A 21,576-nucleotide genomic window follows, 5' to 3' on the forward strand; every position below is an offset into this window, starting at 1 on the left:
TTAAACTGCAAAACTGTGGCTTTTATTTCCAAACATACAATAAATAGGTCCACCACAACTAGCCTCTAACTTCATTTTACATGGAAGGATTTTAAAATTAGTTTGTGCATATTTAAAAATTAAACTTCCCTTTGCACATAATTCCGTACATAACCAAACTGCATTACATACCAGCTTATGGTCTTGGCACTGTGATGCAAGCAACCAATTAGAGCTTTGCAGCAAGCACTTGAACAAAAATTGCATTTTGAATTGTTGACAAAACATCTACCAGCAATTTCATCTATTTCTGAAGTATACAAAAAACTTGAAGATGTAAATGCTGAAAAGCATGTTGTCTTCTCTTACATTTCTGTAGGGGCTGCAAGGTAATAAGTGGCTTTATTGTGTGTTGACTATTTGCTACATGATACAATTTTCATACCAAAATATCTTTACTGCATAGTAACATTCCATATTTTCAAATGCAAAAAGAAATTAGATGCAGTCTTTTCATTTGATTCCTCATCACTGAATTTAAAGTCAGTTTTAACCACAACTCTGCTTCATCACAGTGCAGAAGGCCCTTAATATTTCAAGGATTTACTCAGTTGTATTTTTAATACAAAAGTAGAGGCTGAGGAAAAGCCAGAGTAGTCTATACACAATGCACAATCTGTGTACATTCTGAAGCTGTACCTCTTCAAGAACTATTTATACACTCTTCAAACAAATCCCTTTATCCAGCAATTCAAAATACTTTAGATCAGAAGTTTTATATTAGAATCAATACATTATATGCATATAAATACATTTATACCCTTCGGTTGCTAAACAACCCAGATGGCTGCGAGGATGTGACCTGAACTGGTTCTCCACTGGTTTGGGATATCAACTCGTATTGGCAGATAACTGTCAACCACAATGGAGATCACAAGGCGGGCGAGCCACAGCATCAGTTAAGACTAGAAATAGTAGGTGACACCCTGGCCCCTTCACAATATGGCCAGGATTTCAACTTCTGTGAGATGCAACACACAGGCAACATTTTTTTCTCCTCTGCCGATGCCCCAATCATAAAAAGTCTCAGCAGAACAACAGCAAAAGAAAAAACAAAACCAAACAAAAACAAACCCCAAAAACCCAACAAACCAAAGCAAAGCTTTTACAACTGCAAGTTTTCTTACAAGACAGGTGCTGCAGCTTTCAAGAACAAAGCAAAATTTTTATCATTAAAAAATAACAAAAAAACCCCGAAAGTCCTAATGTGCAAGTGTGTAGCTCAGAAGACAATAGCAATTATCAATAAAAAAAAAATCCCGTTCAAGCTGGAACACAGTATCCAAACTGTCTCATGGAAAAATAGTTCTCACTGCAAACCTCATTTTCAATTAATGAGTGCATTTTATATATACTTATATACACACCTGCCATTCATACGCACCCCTCCCTCCTTGCCCAGTACAATCTGCAGCACCGACAGCAGCAGCAACCACCACCACGATGCTTCAAAGCCCACGCAGGCGCCAGAGCCCTGAGCTCTTGGGGACACAGCTGCAGGATGGCTGAGTCATCTGCACTGACTCACCACCCATCAATGAGCACTTCAGGAGTATCCAAAGCAGAAAGCACTGATGTAGTAAGAAGTATTCTCAACTTTGTTGCTTAAAGGATACAGACATGTTGATTCTCTTGAGTATCCTCCCAAGGTGCTAGAAGTTTTAAGTTTGAAGCTTTTCTTTCTACAACACCAGGTATACAAATGTGTATCTTTTTAAATAATATTGCACATAAAAATAATCTTAAACTTTGTAGTGAAAGCAGGGTTGAAGGACAGTGTTTTCCAAAACAGATTTAAAAGCTACCTGTACATAGTAAGTTTTAATTTAAAGAACGCCAAGATTATTCAAAATCTAAGCACATAATACTGACAGAAAAATGTTAAATTGCACAATCTACATATAAATTACATTTGTAAATACTTCAAAGTTTTTAAACATCGAATACCCTTGATTTCACAAATCAGCTAGGTCACTGTCAAAGGATCAGCCTGATGAGTTAGAAGTACTTTCCCCCAGCAAAAATAAAATAAAACACAAAGATCTGCAGTCTTAGATGAAGCACTGGAAAGAGTTAAAGCATTTCAGCTCAGAGGTAGTGCTAAACACATCCAACTAGGAGTCCATTATATTTGAACTATGATGAAATAACGTAGTAAAATGTAGAAAGACTATAAAATTTACAAAAATAAATAGTTCTGAACGCTTTAGAAAATGCAAGAGACTCTGTTGACAAGTGTCTTGATCTGCTTTTCGGACCAAAAGAAAGCGTGTCTCATTTTTAAAATATACCCATCTCTAGCAATGCGCCTGCAGCCCATGCAATCTAACTATGCAACTTGACGTATGCCAACTTGGCACAGTCTCTGATATTAAAAATAAAGTGGAGGCTTTGTAAAAGATCATCTCATATGAAAATTGTTTCGCATGTAAATTCTTCTGACAAATTAAAAATTGCACATAAAAAAGTTTATTGAAAGAGGCATGAGGGGTGATAAGGGTATGTGCCTTATTGTTCCACATACACCCTGGAAGGAAAAAGATGATTGCACAGTTCTTATAAATAAATAATTCTTTTTTTAAAAAAAAAATCTGCCACTTTTTTGGTTATAAGTTTTGGAATCACTTAGAAAATCCAACTATAGACAAATTATTTTTAGTTTGTTCTGAAGGATTTTTTACAACTCTTCCAGTGGCTTTTATCCTGAAACCAAATGGAAGTGGCAGTTAAAAAGTATCTTTGGGTAAAACAGGGATCAGGATCCGACAAGAATTTCCATGATGTGGTCCAACTCACTCAGATCTGCTCTACATATCTGAATGTTGCTTGCTGAAGAAGTATTACAAGATGGGAAGGTTTTCAACGGTTCTTCTGCAGCAAGAGATGGTGGTCTGGGCGGCATGAGTGGAGGGCAACAGAAGTCTGAATCATACATTGAAGTGTCAATATCTTCAAAAATGTCATCTATTGCCAAATCCTTCAAGTAACTAGTTGAATTTGAAATCTCAAAGGAACCAAACACATATTCAGCTCCCTTCAAATCCTGTCTATCATCTTCTAGTTTTAGACCGGTATTTTCTGGAAACTTTGGCTGGTCATCTCCAGTAGGAACCAGACAAGTAGGCGGGCTTATATCTTCTACAAAGTCTAAATCCTTCAGGATAGATGAAATAGCAGACGACATATCATCATCTGAAACTATCAGCAGGCTATTCTCAATTGGGTCTTCTACAGACCGCAAATCGCAACAGTTAGACTCTTGCTGACTAATACCTGAAGGCAACTGAAGAGAAATCCCAGATGACTCCATGTAGCTGTGAGAACTAGGAGTAATGCCAGGGCAGACATTAATTGGCTGCTGATTACTCTCTTGTCTCATTTCCTCCTGAATTTGCCGCACTGTGTTGGCTATGAGGACAGAGCGGTGCAAGTTCGGTTCCACCAGCATTTTGTAGGTCTGTAACTTGGTGAGGCACATATTAAGCACCAGCTGCCTCTTGAGTGGGTATGACAGACTTCGACTGGAATCAAAGGCACTCGAGAGACCAGCCATGTTCTCCTCATAGTCACTCAGCTTGCGTTTTAGACCTCTCCCCAACATGAACCTGAAAGAGAAATTCTGAATTAACTTCGGGCAAGACTATTGCTGCTTCTGCAAGATGTCAACAGACACTTTTGAAAAGTCTGTAGCACACAATGTGTTGGCTCACTTAGATTCTAACGCCACAGAACACTGAAGGACAGTAAAAATCTTACACAAGATACCACTTTCATTGATAAGGTGCACATTATTGTTTCACAACATTTTGTTTTATTATTTTAGCAGAAATCATGAAAGAAATATAGTAACTTTTAAAAGAAGCTATATACTTCTACGTTTTGGTTTTAAGATTTACTTTAAACTCCACTATGGAATATTAATTAAATTACTTAAAATCCCTAACAGGACAGCTTTTTAGGCTCTTGCCCATTTAAATTATATAGCATACAAAACGTAATGAGAAATAGCTGAATGTCCACATGAACTAAAATACATGCTTATATTAAGGATTATGATTCTACAGAATATTTCAATATTTTCATATTAACATTCATAACTAGATACAGTAGGTAAGATTTTAAAGCTAGTTTCAACAACCAATTTTATCCCATTAAGGTATTCATAATGTCTTGCTCAGTGTCTCTTGAGAATTCTCAATAGAACTCATTTCTCTCTCTCTTCTTTGGTGATTTAAAGTTGTTTTGCTAAGTTGAACCACATAGCAAGACCAACAACAGGGCCTCCCATGGGATCCTTATATCCATTCCATAGCTTAGTAGTCTACCTAAACAGTGGAAGATGTGATGATAGGTGCTCATGGCTGCTGGTTCACAACCTGCTACTGATTTAACACTAAGCCTCCTGCTGGATGTGCTATCAGATGGCATTGTAAAAGTGACCAATTTTGGTAAATAGCTAAGAGAAAATAAAGCTGCTTCTAGCTTGCTTTGTGTGCTTTTGCACTGACATATGGTAGGTCTAGAACACTGTGGTACAAAAAAAACCTGCATGCACACACACCTGACATACAAGTGACCCAAACAAATACAAGCTTGGATACCTTGCAATTAGCAGTCACAACATAAAGTGTTCTATTAGGGACAAAAAGCACTATGCAATTACTTGTATAAACAAAAAAAGAAGGAAAACACTGGTAAAACACTGATCACATACATCTTGATATGCCCATGGAACACATGCACCTTACTCCCAAACAATTAAAAAAAATAAGCAATCACAATTTAAACACCCACTGGCAAATTAAGGGCAGATCCTTCATAGACAATGACCCAGACCCTGCACGCTGCAGAGGGCCTCCCAGCTTCCTTTTCATGTGAGCACTGGATACTGCCAGCAATAGCTCAGCTGATTACTGCAGCTGCCAGCTGCTAGACTTTTGGGGACAAGGAGATGGCAGCAGGATAAAGCCTCCTTTACTTTTAGGATTTCTCCAGATTTGCAGGAAGCACTGGAGGGCTCCATGGCTACATCAATCTGCTTAGACAAGACTGTTGGAGAACTCTGCTCCTCTGGAAGAAGAGAAAGTAAGCAAGCAGTGCATATGCCTCAGTAAGACACAGGAAAAAACAAACTTCACAGAATCACAGAATGTTTGGAGTTGGAAGGGACCTTGAAGATCATCGAGTTCCAACTCCCCTGCATAGGCAGGGACACCTCCCACTAGAACAGGCTGCTCAGAGCCCCATCCAACCTGCCCTTTAACACCTCCAGGGATGGAGCCCCCACAACATCTCTGGGCAGCCTGTTCCAGTGTCTCACCACCCTTACAATGAAGAACTTCTGCCTGATCTCTAACCTAAATTTTTCTTCTCTCAGTTTACAACCATTACCCCTTGTCCTCTCACTGTAAGCCCCTGTAAAAAGTCCCTCCCCAGCTTTTCCGTAGGCCCCCTCAGGTACTGGAAGGCCACTATGAGGTCCCCACAAAGCCTTCTCTTCTTCAGGCTGAACAACTCTAACTCCCCTCCCTCAGCCTGTCCTCATAAGAGAGGTGCTCCAGCCTTTGGATCATCTTCGTGGCCCTCCTCTGGACACATTCCAACAGGTCCACATATCTCTTGTGCTGGGTGCACCAGAGCTGGACGCAGTATTCTAGGTGAGGTCTAGGGCAGACTAGAGGGGCAGAATCACCTCTCTTGATATGCTGGCCACACTTCTTTTGATACAGCCCAGGATGGAGTTGGCCTTCTGGACTGCAGCTGCACATTGGTGGCTCACGTCCAGCTTTTGATCCACTAGTACCCCCAGGTCCTTTTCCACAGGGCTGCTCTCAAGTGTGACCTCCCCCAGCCTGTATTCATATCTTGGGTTACCTTGGCCCAGGTGCAGGACCCTGCACTTGGCCTTGTTTAACCTCATGAGGTTCACCTGGGCCCACTTCTCTAGCTTGTCCAGGTACCTCTGGATGGTATCCCATCCCTCTTGCTAGTGGAGCGCAGGTTTAAGACTTCTCAATCATACCCACTTTTTTTTTGTAGGACCATATCTGAATTAAATTAAATTTGTCATAAGAATGCATTATTACATAACAGGTAGTAGTTTGTCCTATAGTTCAGATTACAAGCAAATTCACTATTAAAACAATAACAAAAACCTTTAATTACTACTAATTTTACCAGTGCTGCAATTTTTTAACTTTGGAAATCTGCTTTACTCCAAAGTTTTCTGCTGAGCTGCAACAGAACCAGCTGAATCTCTTTAAAAAAACATAAGGTGTCTGGATCTGACGTGCCTATTCACCTATTTAACACTCCACCCTTCCAGCCCCCCATTTAGAGCAGAGTCAGACAGTACTGGGCACTCAAATGCAAACAAAACCAGAAGAAATCTTGATACAAAGTTCAAGCCCCAAATAATAGAAAGTGTTTTGTGTGCGTGTGAGCACGTCGGGCATCCCCAGTCAAACTACTGACAACACTATCAGCAACTGGACATTTTAGACAATCTACAGAAAATCACAACTATGCATGACTTCACAGTAAAACTGTTGCTAAATATGCTAGCTCATAACATATCATGAAGCCAATTAGTGTCTGCAAGTCAGTGGAAACACATAATAAAATTATTAACACTCCATTTTAAGTGGTATTTGCATGTTGTGTGCTACCTATAACATTACCCTATACCATTAGTATAAAGAATAAAAATATACATTAAAACAGCTACTTGTTCCCTAAGCACCATCCTTCCCAAATACTGCACACTAGTTTTTTTCTTCTTTTTTCTCTCCACTAATTGAAGCAGACCTAAATTCACACTCTCAAGCAAATGAAATGAAGACCATTGTCACGGATGTGGCAGACAGCAGACAGGAAATAGTAATTCTGACATTTTGTATATTCAAATAGTTGATTTTGACAATTCATGGCTTTTAATAGATTTCAAAATATATATGAACACATTGTTAGGCACACAGGAAAGACTAGATTAACCTATATATGAATTACATAAATAATGAAAATTTCCAGTATCTCAAAAATGAGCTAGTTTCTAAATTCTGAAAGAAAGCGTAAAGAGCAAGCAAACTATCCTATGTGAGGATACATAATTTCACAAAAACAACTTAAGGAAATTAACTTTTCAATTCATACAGTTGCCTAATTAGACTAACTATTTAATGCTCACACATGCAGACACCCTCCTTTTCATTTCTCAAGTTTCCTTCATAAAATTTCTTGCAGAATATTCTAGAAATAAGTATCAAAGCTTGAGCATGACAGCAGTTTGGACTGCAAAAACAAAGTGCAAGAAACATTATTAGCTCCAACTTCAAATGTTTCTACTTAACAGACTCCCCACTCTCTAGATGTCAAAGATTTTTTTTTCTTTTCAACACACAAAGACACTCCTATCTTATGTTTTAGAAATTTTGCCTGCTTCGTATGATTTTTTACTAATTGCAAGGATCTGTAAGTCTCCCTCCAGAAGCTAGATGACTCACAGATTACATAAAAAAATTTGGAAAAGCCTAATGAAAAGCCAAGTACTACTGGTAGAGAGGATTTCAAAATGACTAGTGTCATGGTTGCTACAGGAGACTTTAAATTTCAGTTCTTGTCAAACACACTCAGCTGCTGACCTACAAAAGATACAAAGCCCCTTTGTTACCAGCTAATCTACATTTTATCAGGCCTTTTTCTTTATTTTCTAGCATAAGAATTTCTGACAGGGTCATATCCTTAAACTATTCCATGTTTTCCAAGTAACTTGTCCTTTTGTAGCATTGCACATTCACACATACATCCCAAACCCAACGTTCACAAACCAGTCAAATGCTCTCTTTTGACAGCATATCTTTGCAATATAAGACGTAGATCGCAGCATTTAATTATGCAGTGCTCACCCCACTTCAGTGTTTGATACTAAGGAAAGCAAACAGAAGTCCACACAAAAATCCGGGCTACCATGCCCACACAACCCTGTGTTGCTGAGTGACTGCTGCACAGTTAAAGAAGCACAAGTCGGGCACAAAGAGTGCCTAGAAACTGCACTCTCCTTACTCCTGCCTAATTCCAGGAACCTAATCAGATCTCAAAAACACTGGATCAAGTAATAGGGTTTTGGAATGTGCCAATCTGATAGCTCTGTAATTTGTAAGTAAACAATCTGAACAAAAATAAAAGTTTATGCCAACTTCAAACCTGAGGTCCATACATACCTGCTTAATAACAAAAGAGGTAAGCTGTAAGTCACTCTTCTCTTTAAGGAAAGTCCAACAACCGATTTTTTTTTTTTTTTTAGTTCAGATATTCTATTTTGGAATCTTTTGTCACAAAAAAAACCAAAACAAACAAGAACAATGAAGAACACCACAACTCCAGAATTTTTTCCTGGTGTTGTCTCATATTCTCTCATCATAGTAATGCGAACTGAGCCACAGGCCATTTACAGAAGAATGCTTTTCTAATTAAAATTATTTTGCAGATATGGAGAAAAGGAAGCAAAGTGAACTCAATGTTTAGGAGTGCCAAACTCCCCCATCCATGTCACTGAACTACAAAGGAGTTTGTATGTAGAAATTCTGCCTGAAAGCATGTTCCTTAGTCCCTTCCAGATCCACGGAGGACATTTCATAGAAACTCCTCCCTGCTAAGATAGCAAGAAGCATCCATGCACTGTAATCCTACACCGTACCACAGTTTGAAAAAACTTGGAGGGAATATCACGTCCCTGGCTGGCAAATCCACACAGAATACCAAACAAACAGGCCTGGCCAGAGCATGCAGCTACTCAGAAGAAACATTCCAGGCTACCAGGAAAATTTCACATTGCAATGTGTTGTGGACAATATAGGACTCACGCCACCATTTCAGAGGAAAAACACAGCTCCATCTGTCACAGGGTCTGATAGTGCAGCTGCCACTGACACATGGTTAGGAAGTACAGCTGGAAGCAGTCACAAAGAATGCTGCTTGTGAAAACCACCAATTATTTCTATCTGGGCAAACTACTACTTAATTTCCTCTTCCTCACCTTCCAAAAAATGTTTTAAAGGCAAGTTAAACAATGTTTAGAACTTAGAACTGCATACAGCTTTAATTTTCAGTTGAGAAAGCTTCAAAAAACATGAGTATACAAAACACAACCTGACAGTTAGTATGGTCTGAACACACAAACTTTTAATGCACGAAACAAGCATTACAGTCAACTGCACATGAGTTACTCATTTACCATTATAGAATATGTTTAAATAGCAAGATCATCAAGAAAGTACTTGGCCTGCACTACGCAGGTCAAAATGTCATTAATAGTGGTCCCCACTGGCTTTCATTTCCAGGATACCATTGAACTTAGACTTCCTTCAACCTTTTCATACAGCTGCACAGCTGAAGTTTTCAGCCTAAAATTGTCTCAAACTGAAAAACTACTTTTCCTTGTATGACAGAAATACCAGTCTTGAATAGGTGCAGGCATCTCATGAGTGAAAGCTACCTGTCTAGTTTTCAGTAATGCAGCTCATGTATTAAAATCAAAATTAAAGACACCTTGCTATGGTAATTTGGCTAATTCCCTTTCAAAGTCTCCTTAGGCTCCTAAATGTAGAAACCACGTAACAGTAAAAACAGAAGTCCCTTTGGATTGCAAACCTGTGTTAGTGGCTGACAGCCTGATTCCCTGCTCTCCCCCCTCTTCCATGGACACACACTTCACTAGCACACATCTTTCTGCAGGAAGTGCAGAGCAAGACAAACATCCCTACAGCTATCGTTATTTCCCAGAATTATTTTATTTATGCCACATGCTATTTAAATGATAAACTTTCCCCTGACATACATTTTTAGCTTAGAAAACATCAACTTTGTTAATAGTTTTAATTAAGTGGTGGACTGACTCTTAACTAGTACTCCACGCGTTAAGAAGCTGCAAAAGAAAAAGGCAAGGCTGAAGATGCAGTTAACAGACAGTATAAAGCCTTTCCTCCCATCTGGACTTAACACTGAACATTTAAACACGACTTATGTAACACAGTAAGCTGTCAGACTATACAGAACAGTGCATATGATCTGGTGTCCTCAGCAAGTGTTGGAGATACCCATCACATCACATCTTGGCTGTCAGCAAAAATTAAGGGTAGTGAGGAAACCTTAATGATTAATATAAGTGATTAAACACCTTATAAATCATCTCAGTAAAAAAGTAATTTGGACCTGAAGACACTTTAAAAGACACAAAAGTGTATTTAAGTCCATTTCTTCCCCACCCCCAGCCCTGCCCCAGTTTAGCCAAGATGAGTAACTGCTGGAGAAGGCACAAGTGACTAAAAGTGTGCATACAGGGAGGAGTGCAGTCCTACCAGCTTACTCCCATACCTAAACTCCTATGTAACAACTTCTTTACAGGAGTTAGAAATGACCAGAAAATAGATGCTCAAAAGAAGAACTAATGCTAATTTTTTGGCTCATCAAATCCTGAGTAACATCTAAATCTGATACTATTAAAGCAGCTGGAACACAGAACCAAGTATGTTACTGTTCACAAACAAAACATGCCCCACAACGAACCCACAAAACCACAAAGGAAAAAAACCCTCACACCTATGGATGTACCTAACATCCTTTCCCTACATTTGAAAATATAAGTAGGCTGAATAGTAATATAATAGTAATAGGAAAGGAGTAAGAGGAAGACTGAGTCTAGCACAAAGTTCATCTGGAATTCATAACCTTCCCACTGTCACATCACTATTTTTGGATTTAGAAAACAAACACCTATCCTACACTAATATTGTAGGACCTGAAATTACGTTCACAAAGCACTTAGGAGTAGGTTTTACCTTCATCTAAAAGTCAATTTGAACATCCCCCCCCCACACAAGCTGTTTATGTTATGTCTAACGGGATCTGGAAAATTCCTGCGCTTAAAGGACATCTTCCCAAGTTTGTTACTCCTATTTTATTTCATAAAGCACTGGTCAGTGCCCTGTTTTACAAACCACCGCAGCTAAGCTTCAGAGCACATTTCACTCTGGATGTGAAACTCCTGTGTCAGGATGTGTACTTTCCACACGCTAAAACAACTGGATCTGTGCTGTATTCTCAGTAGCTGATATCTATCACAAGAGGCTAATTTGGAAAGATATTGAGGCAGTACCAGGGCTAAGCAGAGAAAAACTCTTCCATCCTTAAAACAAACTAGACCCGTGTCACAATTCTCCTTCCTCTCCACCTCTACACTTGTGTGTTTAGCCTCACATTTACAAATAAAACACACAGGTATATATTTTTAATGACAACATGCTTTTTTCCAGAAATTTTGGGGGGATTTTTTTTTTTTTTTAACAGAAGGGCCTGGAATATTTTAAACTAAGGATCAGTATTAGTTAGCAAATTAGTTAGTAAATCTAGAAACTTCCATAGTAAAACTAAATTGTAATTAAGTCAGAACAGAAAGGCATTCAAACAACAAGAATTAAATGGCCATGGTTTAAAGGTTGGACTTGATGATCTTAAAGGTCTTTTCCAACCTAAATGATTTTATGATTCTACAGTGCCACCAAAGTATCTCACTGGCGAAACAAATGATCATTAAAATGGCAATTATGATGCCATACCTCTTCACAGCTTGTTCTAATCAACTGAACAGTTCTCAGTTTTCCTTACAGAATCTAGTAAACAGAGATACTGGATGTATTCAGCTATATAATGCTGGCATATTTTACGGTTACAGTGCTCTAAATAAAGATCCATTAATAACAAAAGTTTCAGCTTATTAACTATATCAAATCAGCATACTTTAACAGAAAACTCCGACCACTACCAGCAAAAGCAGCAAAATAAAGATTTAAAAACCTCTCTTTTTCCTCATAGAGGATCATTCATTTACTCCAACTCTTTGTATGGGATATTTAGGTAAGTAATTTTCAGTAACCAAATCAGAAATAATTTCATATTTTCTCTAACAGAGTAGTACACAGCAGCTCCTCCAGTATCCAGACTGCCCTCTCCTCTCAAGAAAATACTGTAACACTGTGCAAAGTTCTAGGGCAGGTACTACCGAAACTGCATCAACTTCAGCAGCTGAACAGCAGACTTGCTGTAAGGCTGGGGCCTTAATGATCTTACCAAGGCACTAAATTCTTTGTTACTTCATATTACTTCCTCATTACAAAGAAAAAAAAAAATAATGCAAACTCAGAATATTCAAATCAAAGAACTTCAATTTGTATTATATACTAATTTTAAAAAAAGATATTTTTCAGTTGACCATTCTAGCTCACAAAAATAGCATCTACAGCAGATTATCAGAACATGCACTAGGAACGTAAGATATGATTTAACAAAAACATACAAGTAATTACCCTTAGAAAACAGAAGAGAGTCCAGGCAAGAATATTCCAGATTTTGCATAAAGTGTGGTCAATCAAGAGTCTTGAACTACCCAAGAGACCAAGCCATCCACCGAGGTAGGATGATGTGACTTAAGGGGAAAAACAAAACAAAACCAGAGTATTTCATTACTATTTTTTTTAACCAGAATTATTTAGCACACAATTCAATGCAACTTTTTAAACTATTTGTACCAAATCCCCTTAAACAATTAAACCGAATAAGGAAAACTGAAATTCATTAATACACTGAAATAAAAAGACCTAATAGTTTCACCTATGAACACATAAAACATGAAAATTACCTTTCATAAATGAATACTACAGAATACAACGCTGATCCTCTAAGTGTTAGGCTTTAGGATAAGAACTTGCATTGATACTTCTTCAGGTTACTGAACACCGATTTACAGTTGTAATCATCTCAGAAATCACGTATCAGGAGAGACAATACCATGAACTGTAAAGAAGTACATTTCAGAATTATCCCCTAACATTTACAAGCTGCAAAAGGGCTTAGATTTTTTTTAAATTCCCTAGCTTTCCTTGTTTTCCACATACTCAAAGCTAATATGACAAAACAGCTAGCTAGATGTCCTATCATTGCATATAAATGTGTGGCATAATTTTCATCAAAACCCTGATAAAGCAACATCTGCAGTTTGGCTACAGGCCACAGATTAAATAATGGATTAGATTGAGGCACTGGAAACTCTGGGAAATGTGAAAAGGCTGAAGTGATAGGTAACTATGGACTTGGCATAGAGGGAATTCTATTAGTCTATGAGTTGCATGATCCATGCTCCTGAGGTCTTGATTCCACCTGAAGAATCAAAGTTTTTTCACTCCAAGAATTAAAGTCCTTATACAGGTTAACAGCCTACTGTCTGGATTGTACTTAACATGTTGTGTGTGTATAGTATACATAGGTACACACAGACACCTGTCCCCCAACTACAGCAATCCAATTACTCCACAAATTTACCACAAGAGCAAGGATCAGAACTTAGCCAGATAAACACAGTCCTTCATGGTCAAGGATCAAGCGTTCATTCATTATTTTACAAATCTTAAAATAATACATAGTGAAAGGCAGTCTTACATTTAGACAGATGGAAAGGTAAACGAATACAGTTCATCTTACATAGGAACTCATAGCCTGATGCTAGCAAAGGGCTCCTCCGTTTACAGAATCTCGGAACTGTAAAGATGCAGTAAAACAGCAGTAAAATGCCCGCGACCTAAGAATGCCAAATCTAACCCACACCAATAAACACATCAGTACCTCCCTCCTCCTTCTAGAATCCAACTCCTTTCTCCATAAGGAGATCAATGCTATTTGTAAATTAAAAAAAACCACAAAACACCACACCAAAAAAAAACAAAAACCAAGCAGAAAAATGAAGATTCATAATCTATTTGCTCGGAAACAGCAGGACTTCAAAAGGTCACTGCTGAGGTTTAATACAAAGTACATGTTAGGTCACAGGGGAAGGTGTAACACTCATTGCACTTTCTATACAGTGAATGTAAAAGAACAAACGTTCTAAAATGTGAACTCTTTTTAGCATTAAAGAATTTAAAGAGTCCTATAAAAGCTAAAAAAGCACACTAAAATGTTTAAAGTTTTAGATTCCAGCACCTTAGTTTAAAAAAATCAAAAAGCATTTAATAAAAAACTAGTATTGTTAATTGTATTTTAGAAGTAAAACCTTCTGCTAGAAGGAGCTGAAGTCTAAGAAGTCATCAAATTTAATTCCTTTATTATATCCTTTAAAGGACTCCTGAAAAATTAACTGTAAAGGTCGTGATTTTTCCTTTATATGATTTCACTGGGACAAGAGTCAGGAAGAAGTATAGAGGTAAGGCACTACCGGTTTAGTTTTTACAAATTGTTAAAAAAACCAAAGGCAAAGAAAACCTGGTAGCTGTAAGTCACTAGAAATTATATGTTCAGCAGATTATTTTTTTCTTTCACTTTTTTCATTTGCAGTTTCCTGGTACTTGTTTATGGGTACTTTAGAAATTTGACATTATAGCATTAATTTCAATGTTCATGGTACTTTTCACACTGCAGTTAGCTGCCTGAACTAAGCAACCTTAGCTGGAACAAAAACTAAGAAGAAAACTACTGCACGTGGCTCCTACCTATTTTTTTGGAAACGAACTGTTCCAACACAGATTGCAAAATTCCAGGCCTATCCGGGGCAAAAATTATTAACCGCATCTATTAGTGAGATGAATTTACGAAACGCATAAAAAGAGACCAAGCTTTTGCTGCTCCCGTCTTACCCACCACCTCGTAGTTCAGACTAACATGCACGTTTATCGAGACAAAACAGAACCTGCTATTAGAAACGCAACTGCAGCAAACGCACAAGTCGCAACTCTCCCGAGGCAGCGGTCTGGAAAGAAAGCCTCCTCCTCCTCCTCCTCCCTGCCACCCTCCCTGCAGCCGCTCCTGCGAGCGCACAAGTGCTAACCCAGCCCAGGGGAGCCTGCCACCATTTGGCCTTTGTGGAAGGAGACGAGCTGGTGCTTCCTGCAGGCGGCCGCCCGCGCCTCCCCCCGCAGCAGCGGGCAGCAGTAACCAGAGACAACCTTGGACTCCCCGAGCTGCGAAAAGTTACACTCCTCCCCCTTCCTCCACCCCAGCTTACCAGAGACCCCGGCCGAGCTAATTATAACTGCGCTAACAACTTCCACCGCAGTCCCCGCTCCTCGCCGCCAGCCTCACCGGCCCCGCTCCCCGCCCCCCCCCCCTGCTCCCCGCGCACCCCGGGACCCAGCCGCAACTCCTCCAGGCCCGCCGTGCCCGCTCGGCCCCCCCCGCCGCCATCACTCCCCACCTGTCTCCGCCACCCCGTCCCCCCCGAGCCCCCGCTTTCCCCCGGCTCGGCCTCCCCGCCCTGCCCCCACCCCCCTGGCGGGGCCCCCGCTCTCCCCGAGGGGGCTCCTCACCGCCCCGGCCGCCCTGCCCTGCCCGGCCCTCCCTCCGCGGCCGTTCCTGCCCTTCCCCCGCGCGGCACCGTCTCCCTGCCCCCGGGCTCCCAGCCCCACGCTGGCGGAGGAGGGGGGCTCCGGTTCCCGCCCCCTGCCCCCCCTCACGGCGCCTCCCTCAGCGCCGCCGCTGGGCCCGATCCTGACCGGCGCCTCACCTGGGAGCGGAGGGACGCCTCTGTTCCTTCGCAGCCCGCCGTGCCCTCTCCCTAGCCAGCCGGCCCGGCTCCCTTCAGCGCTGCTGGGACTCCGACCGGGAGGAGGCGGAGGCGAGCGCCACCCCCGCCGGGCCCCGACACCCTCCGCTCCGCCCTCCCCTCCGCCCGCGGCACCCACGGCGGCGATGGGGGGGGGCGGGGGGCGCTGCGCTCACCGCGCCCGCCAGCTGGCGGCCTCCCCATTGGCCAGCGGCCCTTTCAACCTGCCCAGCAACCATTTTCTCACTGGCCGCTGAGCCGGAGGGGGGGGAGGTGGGCTCCGACTGGCCCCGCGGCAGCGTCCAATGAGAAAGCAGGAACAGCCAAGGTGGGAGGGGCCGCGCTCCTGCCTCGCCCAATCGGAAGACGGGCGCCGCCGAGTCCCCCTTCTCCCGGCGAGGCGCTCCGGGTGGCGGCCCCTCCCGCGCGGCGCGGCTGACGGGGCGGGGAGGGGGGAGCGGGGGGAGCTGAGCGCGCGGAAAGGGACGGGGCTGCACGCGGTGCGGGCGCACGCGCCGCCGCCCCTGGACCGAATGGGGACCGGCCCGGTCCTGCCCCGCACCGGGGGCACCGGGGGGCTGTGCTGGGACCGGCCCGGTCCTGCCCCGCACCGGGGGGCAGTGGCCGGGCCGGCTCCGGGCCGGCAGGGCTCGAAACTGACAGCGGGCACCCCTGGACCGAGCCCTGCGGGCCCGCTCCGCGCCCCCCCCCCGCCTCTTTTTTTTTTTTTTGGCTTAAACTCTGACGGAAATTGCCAAATTTCAGTGCGCAGAGTCGCGAGGGCCTCCGTCCCGCGGTGTTCCTACAACCGCCGTTTCCAGGGCAGTTGGGAAATAAGGCGCACACGTCTCTAGCAGCTTCATCAAACATTGCACAATTCTTCCATAAATACTCTTTTTTTTTTTCTTTTTTCTTTCTGTCTTTAAAGATGAGGTGGTTTTGGCCAGGCTCAGACCTCCTGTGTTTGCTTTCTGCGGGCACTTGCGTAACCCAGTTGTACTGGCACGAGTGTTTGTGCAAACCAGTTTCAAAATCTGACGTTGCAAGTACCTGTAAGGATTGATTTTTGAGCCTTTGTCAAACCCTACTACGAGTCCCAAAAAAGCTGCTCAGCCCTTGGAGATGGGTTTAGATTGGTTCCTAGGACAGTAAAACCACACCAAAAAAATCAATCCCATTGGCACAGAGAGGGTTTTCCTACCTTGAATGGCCAGGTTCACACACAGATTGCTTGTTGGTCTAACAAATGCTCCAGAAACACCTGCAGTTGTCTGGTGGAGATAAACTACATCTGTAATGAAAGATCATTTGCTTTTTCTGACTATTCAGCTAAAGAAAACTGATGTTTTATGGAAACCCTCCAAGTCCAACAGATGTTAACCCTTGTGTCTCTGTACGGGCACTTGTGAAGGAGCAGGAGAGCACAGGGACTGTGACTCAAAGGAAGGGCTGACAGGCAGAGGCGCAGAAAGCCATAGCTCTCCCCCACAGGGTCCACTCCTGGGGGTGAGGGGACACATCTCCAGCCACCTCTCTCCTGCTGCCACCCATTTCTGGGCCACAGCTGTACTCCAACCTTGCTACCAGCAGCCCCAGAGCACAGAAGGCAAGCGAGTGCTACCTCAAGAAGCATTAATGAATCCTTTTTTGACAGGCTGCCGGGGCTGTGTGGTAGTGGGGATGCCTCCCCAAATGGCTGAGAGGTGACACTCCTACCCCCATGGTCCATCTGCTGTGCCACGTGTAAGCAGGGAATCAGTGGCAGTGCTACAGGGGAGGAATGGACCAAATACCTACCCCTGTGCCCCTTCCCACCACACTGTGGCTTCAGCGGAAGAGTTACTTCTGAGGTATTCAAGATTCTTCTGGCTGCTCAAGTCAGCCAGGGACAACCAGGAGTATCCCACCAAGACAGGCTCCTGCCATATGCTAGGGATTATCTCTGAGGAATAGATACAGGATAGGCACTCAGCTGGTGAAAAAGGGGCACATCTGAAAGGGTTATTTCTAATGCAGCATACAAAGGGGTAACTTAATCAGCACTACCATCAAAATGTTTTAGTAACTTGAGCAAAAACTAGGTTTTCTAGACTTGACTCCAAATGGCTGAAATTCAAGCAATCCCACAACACTGGTACAATTCATTCCTCTCTACAGCTACAGCCAGTTAATGCAATACCCGAGTCCCCCTGCCCTTCTAGCAGCCCCTTTGCCCTCAGGTCCTCCCTCTTCCTGACTGCCACTGCCCCAGGAGCCTGGATGGGCAAAGCACATTTCTCCCCATTCCACAGACCTCTGACAAGGCACCAACACCAGTCATTTCACTTTCCTCACTCTTGCTTACGTTATTAACCTAAAGCAGTCAGCTGTTTTGTAACCAATTTTTAACAGAAAGGGTGCATGTGCCTTCTACAGCAGGAGTCTGTAGAAAGGTCCATTCTGTTTCATACATGCTCTGACAAGGTCTATGAACAAAATTAACATGGAGTTTTTTAAATACACACACCAGGACTTGGAATTTATGGCCTAACATTTAGAGAAGTTAATAGAAATTACACAAAGTACACTGATTATTTTCAAAGGTTTCTGTCACTTTTACACTTGCGTAGTATCAATGGTGGAATGCTGTGCCAGAGAACTGGAATCCAGTTCAGCTTAGCCATGTTCATGTCCTGTGCAACTTGCATCTTAAGCTAGAGGAGCTGTGTCTCACAGGCTTTCTGAGGAATTCAGAAGTCTGAGCTCACATATAAGTTCTTTCTTGACAAAAAACCTTCTTTAAAAAGCCTGTACTTTCTCAAATGAGGTCACGCTCTCCCATTTTGCCTTAAATGAACCTTGAGACAAACAGAAGACTTAAGAACATGAGATTTTTTTTCTGCTTAAAACATCGTCTTTCAGTATGACTATACTCACCACAGCAGGCCAGGATACAATTCTCATGAGTAGTATTTTGTTTTTGCAGCAAATTTCACAGGAACCCAACCCCAAAACCAACCAGGTCTCTATATAGCTCATCTGAGAGGTTTACTGGTCTACTATTTCTACTTACCTTAGTACTAGGCATCTATTCAAAAACACAGTTCCAGGAACACAGGAACTAATGAAGACTACTTTCCTATGGATTTATGCCCGTGATTAATTGCCTCTATGTCTAAGGTAAAAGCTCTAATTGAAGCTGGTCTCATGCCTGGAAACTCATGTCTCTCCCTTATCTGCATTACTGGGTACAGAACACAGTTTTCTTCTCATCTCTCTTTCACCTGCACACTTAAAAAGAAAAAAGAATTCTAAAAATGTAATGACTGTGAGATCTGCCAGAGTTGGCTTAAATTAATTCTGAAGCTGCATGACAGAATGGTCACATATGTCACACTTCCATAGGAAAGTAAGAATGGGTAGTGCCTACTGTACTAAAGCCTGGCTAGTTTTACTGACTCTTTTTCGTGGTAAAGCCTCTGAACTACTAATCCTACACTTAATCAAGTTTTTTTTTAAAAAAACAAACAACAACCAACCAAAACAATGACTCAAGATGTGATTTTAAAAATCACATTATTAGATATTTGTTAAGAGCATTAAGAAAGCAATTATTCTATTTTGTCAAAAAGAGTCACAATTTACAAGAAAAAGCACTTTCTCCCTATACCTTTCAAACAAAGCAGACACAAAAAGCAAACCATGCTACTGAACTTCAATTAAAACAAATAACCATTTAACAATTTTATCTTAAACACCTGTCAGCTCACTGGACAAAAAAAACCCCAGTGCTTTCCATACCTAGCTTTTGTCAGTAATGATCTCAAACACAGAAAAGTTTGTTAATATTTGTTAAAAGTACTGTTTTTCCTCTCTGAGTATCAAACTTTTGGTGGTTTTAGCAATGTACCTGCTTTTCCCTTTAGAAATCTTGTTTTGGAAGCTTGCACAACCCCAGGTTGAAGTTACATTATATTTTCTTCATCTCCAAAACTTGTCTGTAGCTGGAACATGAAAAATACACTTGTACCCTTGTAAACTTTTACTACTGCAGTTCTCACTTGCCACTTCCCACATGCTCCTAGGGGACTTCCAAATACAGAAGACATGTGAGTGCAATTTCTTTTTAATTCTGTTTTTGCAAGAAGTCATGTAATCACCTGTACCTTCAAGTATTCCTCCCTAAAAAGATGACAGTTGACATTACTGAATGCTTTCCCTGCAATGGCAAGTTGCCACTAGCTTTGTATTTTCCTGTTGACATGCTGGTTGTACATCAACACCACCATAATTCTTCAGGTCATAAAACACTCATTTTGGGGCAATCTTGGCTAATCAAAGGAATAACTGCTTTGTAAATAAAGCTACCACGCAAACTTATGAAAATGTCAAATAATTACATGTTAGTATTTTTCACTGTCTTTAAAAAAAAAAATCAAGCCACTACAGACATCTGAAATAAACCTCTTTCTTGACAGATTGAATTATTCAGTGGAATTTCATCTCTTTTTGGAACTTCCTTGAAAAAATAGTAAAATTTATCTTAACTGTCAACCTTGCAAGAGCCAACACAGGGAGTTTAGACAACCCTTCTGAAACCGTATAGTTGAACAAGACAAACTGACAAAAATACATATATTCCTAAGATGTGTATTTCATTTCTTTGCAACCTGCTGGTTTTGTACTTTTTGTATTAGTCACGTAGTGCGAAATCACACTAATTTAAGAGTTGATGAGCAATCAAAATTTGTGATGATCAGTCATGGTGGGTTGTTTTTTTTTTTTGCATAAGGGACTATACATCCTAGGTCTGAGATATAAACATACTTTCACTTTGAACAGAAGTCACTTTGAAAGCATTTTTCTTATTCTAGATGTCAGCAAATAGTTGGGGTTTTTTTCACCCTTGCTTTTGACTGTTTGGCTATATAGAAATATGGAATGAACTGCAGAACTGTAAAGCAGCCATACACTCCAGTCAATATTCTGGCATCTGTAACTGTCTAATACTTACAATATAAACCTATACTTTCAGTCAGTTTACAATAATGATTTTTAAAATGCCTATTAAATGAGACCAAATGTATCACAGATTTAAAAAACTATCTCAAGACAGCTTTGAAAACAGGTAATTCCTGGTGAGTGTGAAGACTGGCACATAAATCCCTAACCCACTCAAGGTTGAAACTCCTCAGTGCCGCACCTGAGGCAGCCTGGTAAGGTGCTTTTTATCCAAAGAAACAATTCCCTCTTCATTTACCAGATTTGTCCTTTAGGCAAATATGGCTACATTCCTAGAGACAGGAAACATCTCTTGCTAGATAAATTCGGAGCTGCAGAAGAGACAGTGGATTAGAAAAGCCCAAGCACCAAACAGATAGGGAAGTGATAAACAGACGAGCTTTCAGGCACACAAACCATTCACGCAGCCTGGGTCCTCACACTTCTGCCTCTGCTGAATGCCTGAGCTCCAGCAGGAGCTGGAGCGTTCTAGATGTTTTTGCAAGGGAGAAACAAAACCACAAGCACAGAGGCAGAAGGGGACAGATATTCAAGGTTACCTGAGAAGGAAGCAGATTTGATGTTAGCTGTTTTCTTGAAAGTACTTTCTGTTTCTGCAAGTCTAAAGCTGGGTTGTGTCATTCAGACCAATAGTCTTGTTTCAGCACGGCACCGACTGCCGCGCACACTTCCTGACTCTTTTCCCTAGGAACACAGAAAAGAAAAAAAAGGCTGCTAGAAGTGGTAGCAAAATCTTACAGGAGCCTTTTCTAATTGAACAGAGGTTAATTTATTTCCCATTGATTTGTAGAAATTAAGAAAAATCACCAGCAAGTAACCCCTCTCACCTTTTGTAGTAACAGTTCAGAAAATAAGTAATTAAAAATTCACCATTTTACAGGCACCCTATAATTTACAATGTCTTTCCGTATCTTAGAGCAATACAAAGAGGGGGACTATATTGTGTTAACCTG

At 41.4% G+C, this 21,576-nt stretch overlaps 1 protein-coding gene across 9 annotated transcripts; it reads right to left on the minus strand.

The window, feature by feature from the left end:
- Positions 1 to 15,725, minus strand: LOC127385581 (SERTA domain-containing protein 2-like). 9 transcript variants are annotated; one of them, XM_051621448.1, is made up of 5 exons: positions 15,584 to 15,725; positions 13,528 to 13,626; positions 12,731 to 12,885; positions 12,399 to 12,517; positions 1 to 3,644 (listed from the first exon to the last, which is right to left on the minus strand). In XM_051621448.1, exon 5 carries the CDS (start codon positions 3,638 to 3,640, stop codon positions 2,795 to 2,797), a length of 846 nt encoding a protein of 281 aa, XP_051477408.1. In that variant the 5' UTR covers positions 3,641 to 3,644; positions 12,399 to 12,517; positions 12,731 to 12,885; positions 13,528 to 13,626; positions 15,584 to 15,725; the 3' UTR covers positions 1 to 2,794. The 9 variants fall into 9 exon arrangements, with proteins under 9 accessions (XP_051477408.1, XP_051477406.1, XP_051477407.1 ...); XM_051621446.1 differs by having other exon boundaries at positions 13,528 to 14,623; XM_051621447.1 differs by lacking the exon at positions 15,584 to 15,725 and adding an exon at positions 14,574 to 15,143.
- Positions 15,726 to 21,576: the final 5,851 nt, after the last annotated feature.

Source organism: Apus apus, chromosome 5 (genome assembly GCF_020740795.1).
Source record: "Apus apus isolate bApuApu2 chromosome 5, bApuApu2.pri.cur, whole genome shotgun sequence".
Classification (NCBI taxonomy): domain Eukaryota; kingdom Metazoa; phylum Chordata; class Aves; order Apodiformes; family Apodidae; genus Apus; species Apus apus.

Excerpts from the sequence above, each read along its gene's own strand:
- LOC127385581 (XM_051621452.1), bottom strand. The coding sequence starts at position 3,640 with ATGTTGGGGAGAGGTCTAAAACGCAAGCTGAGTGACTATGAGGAGAAC.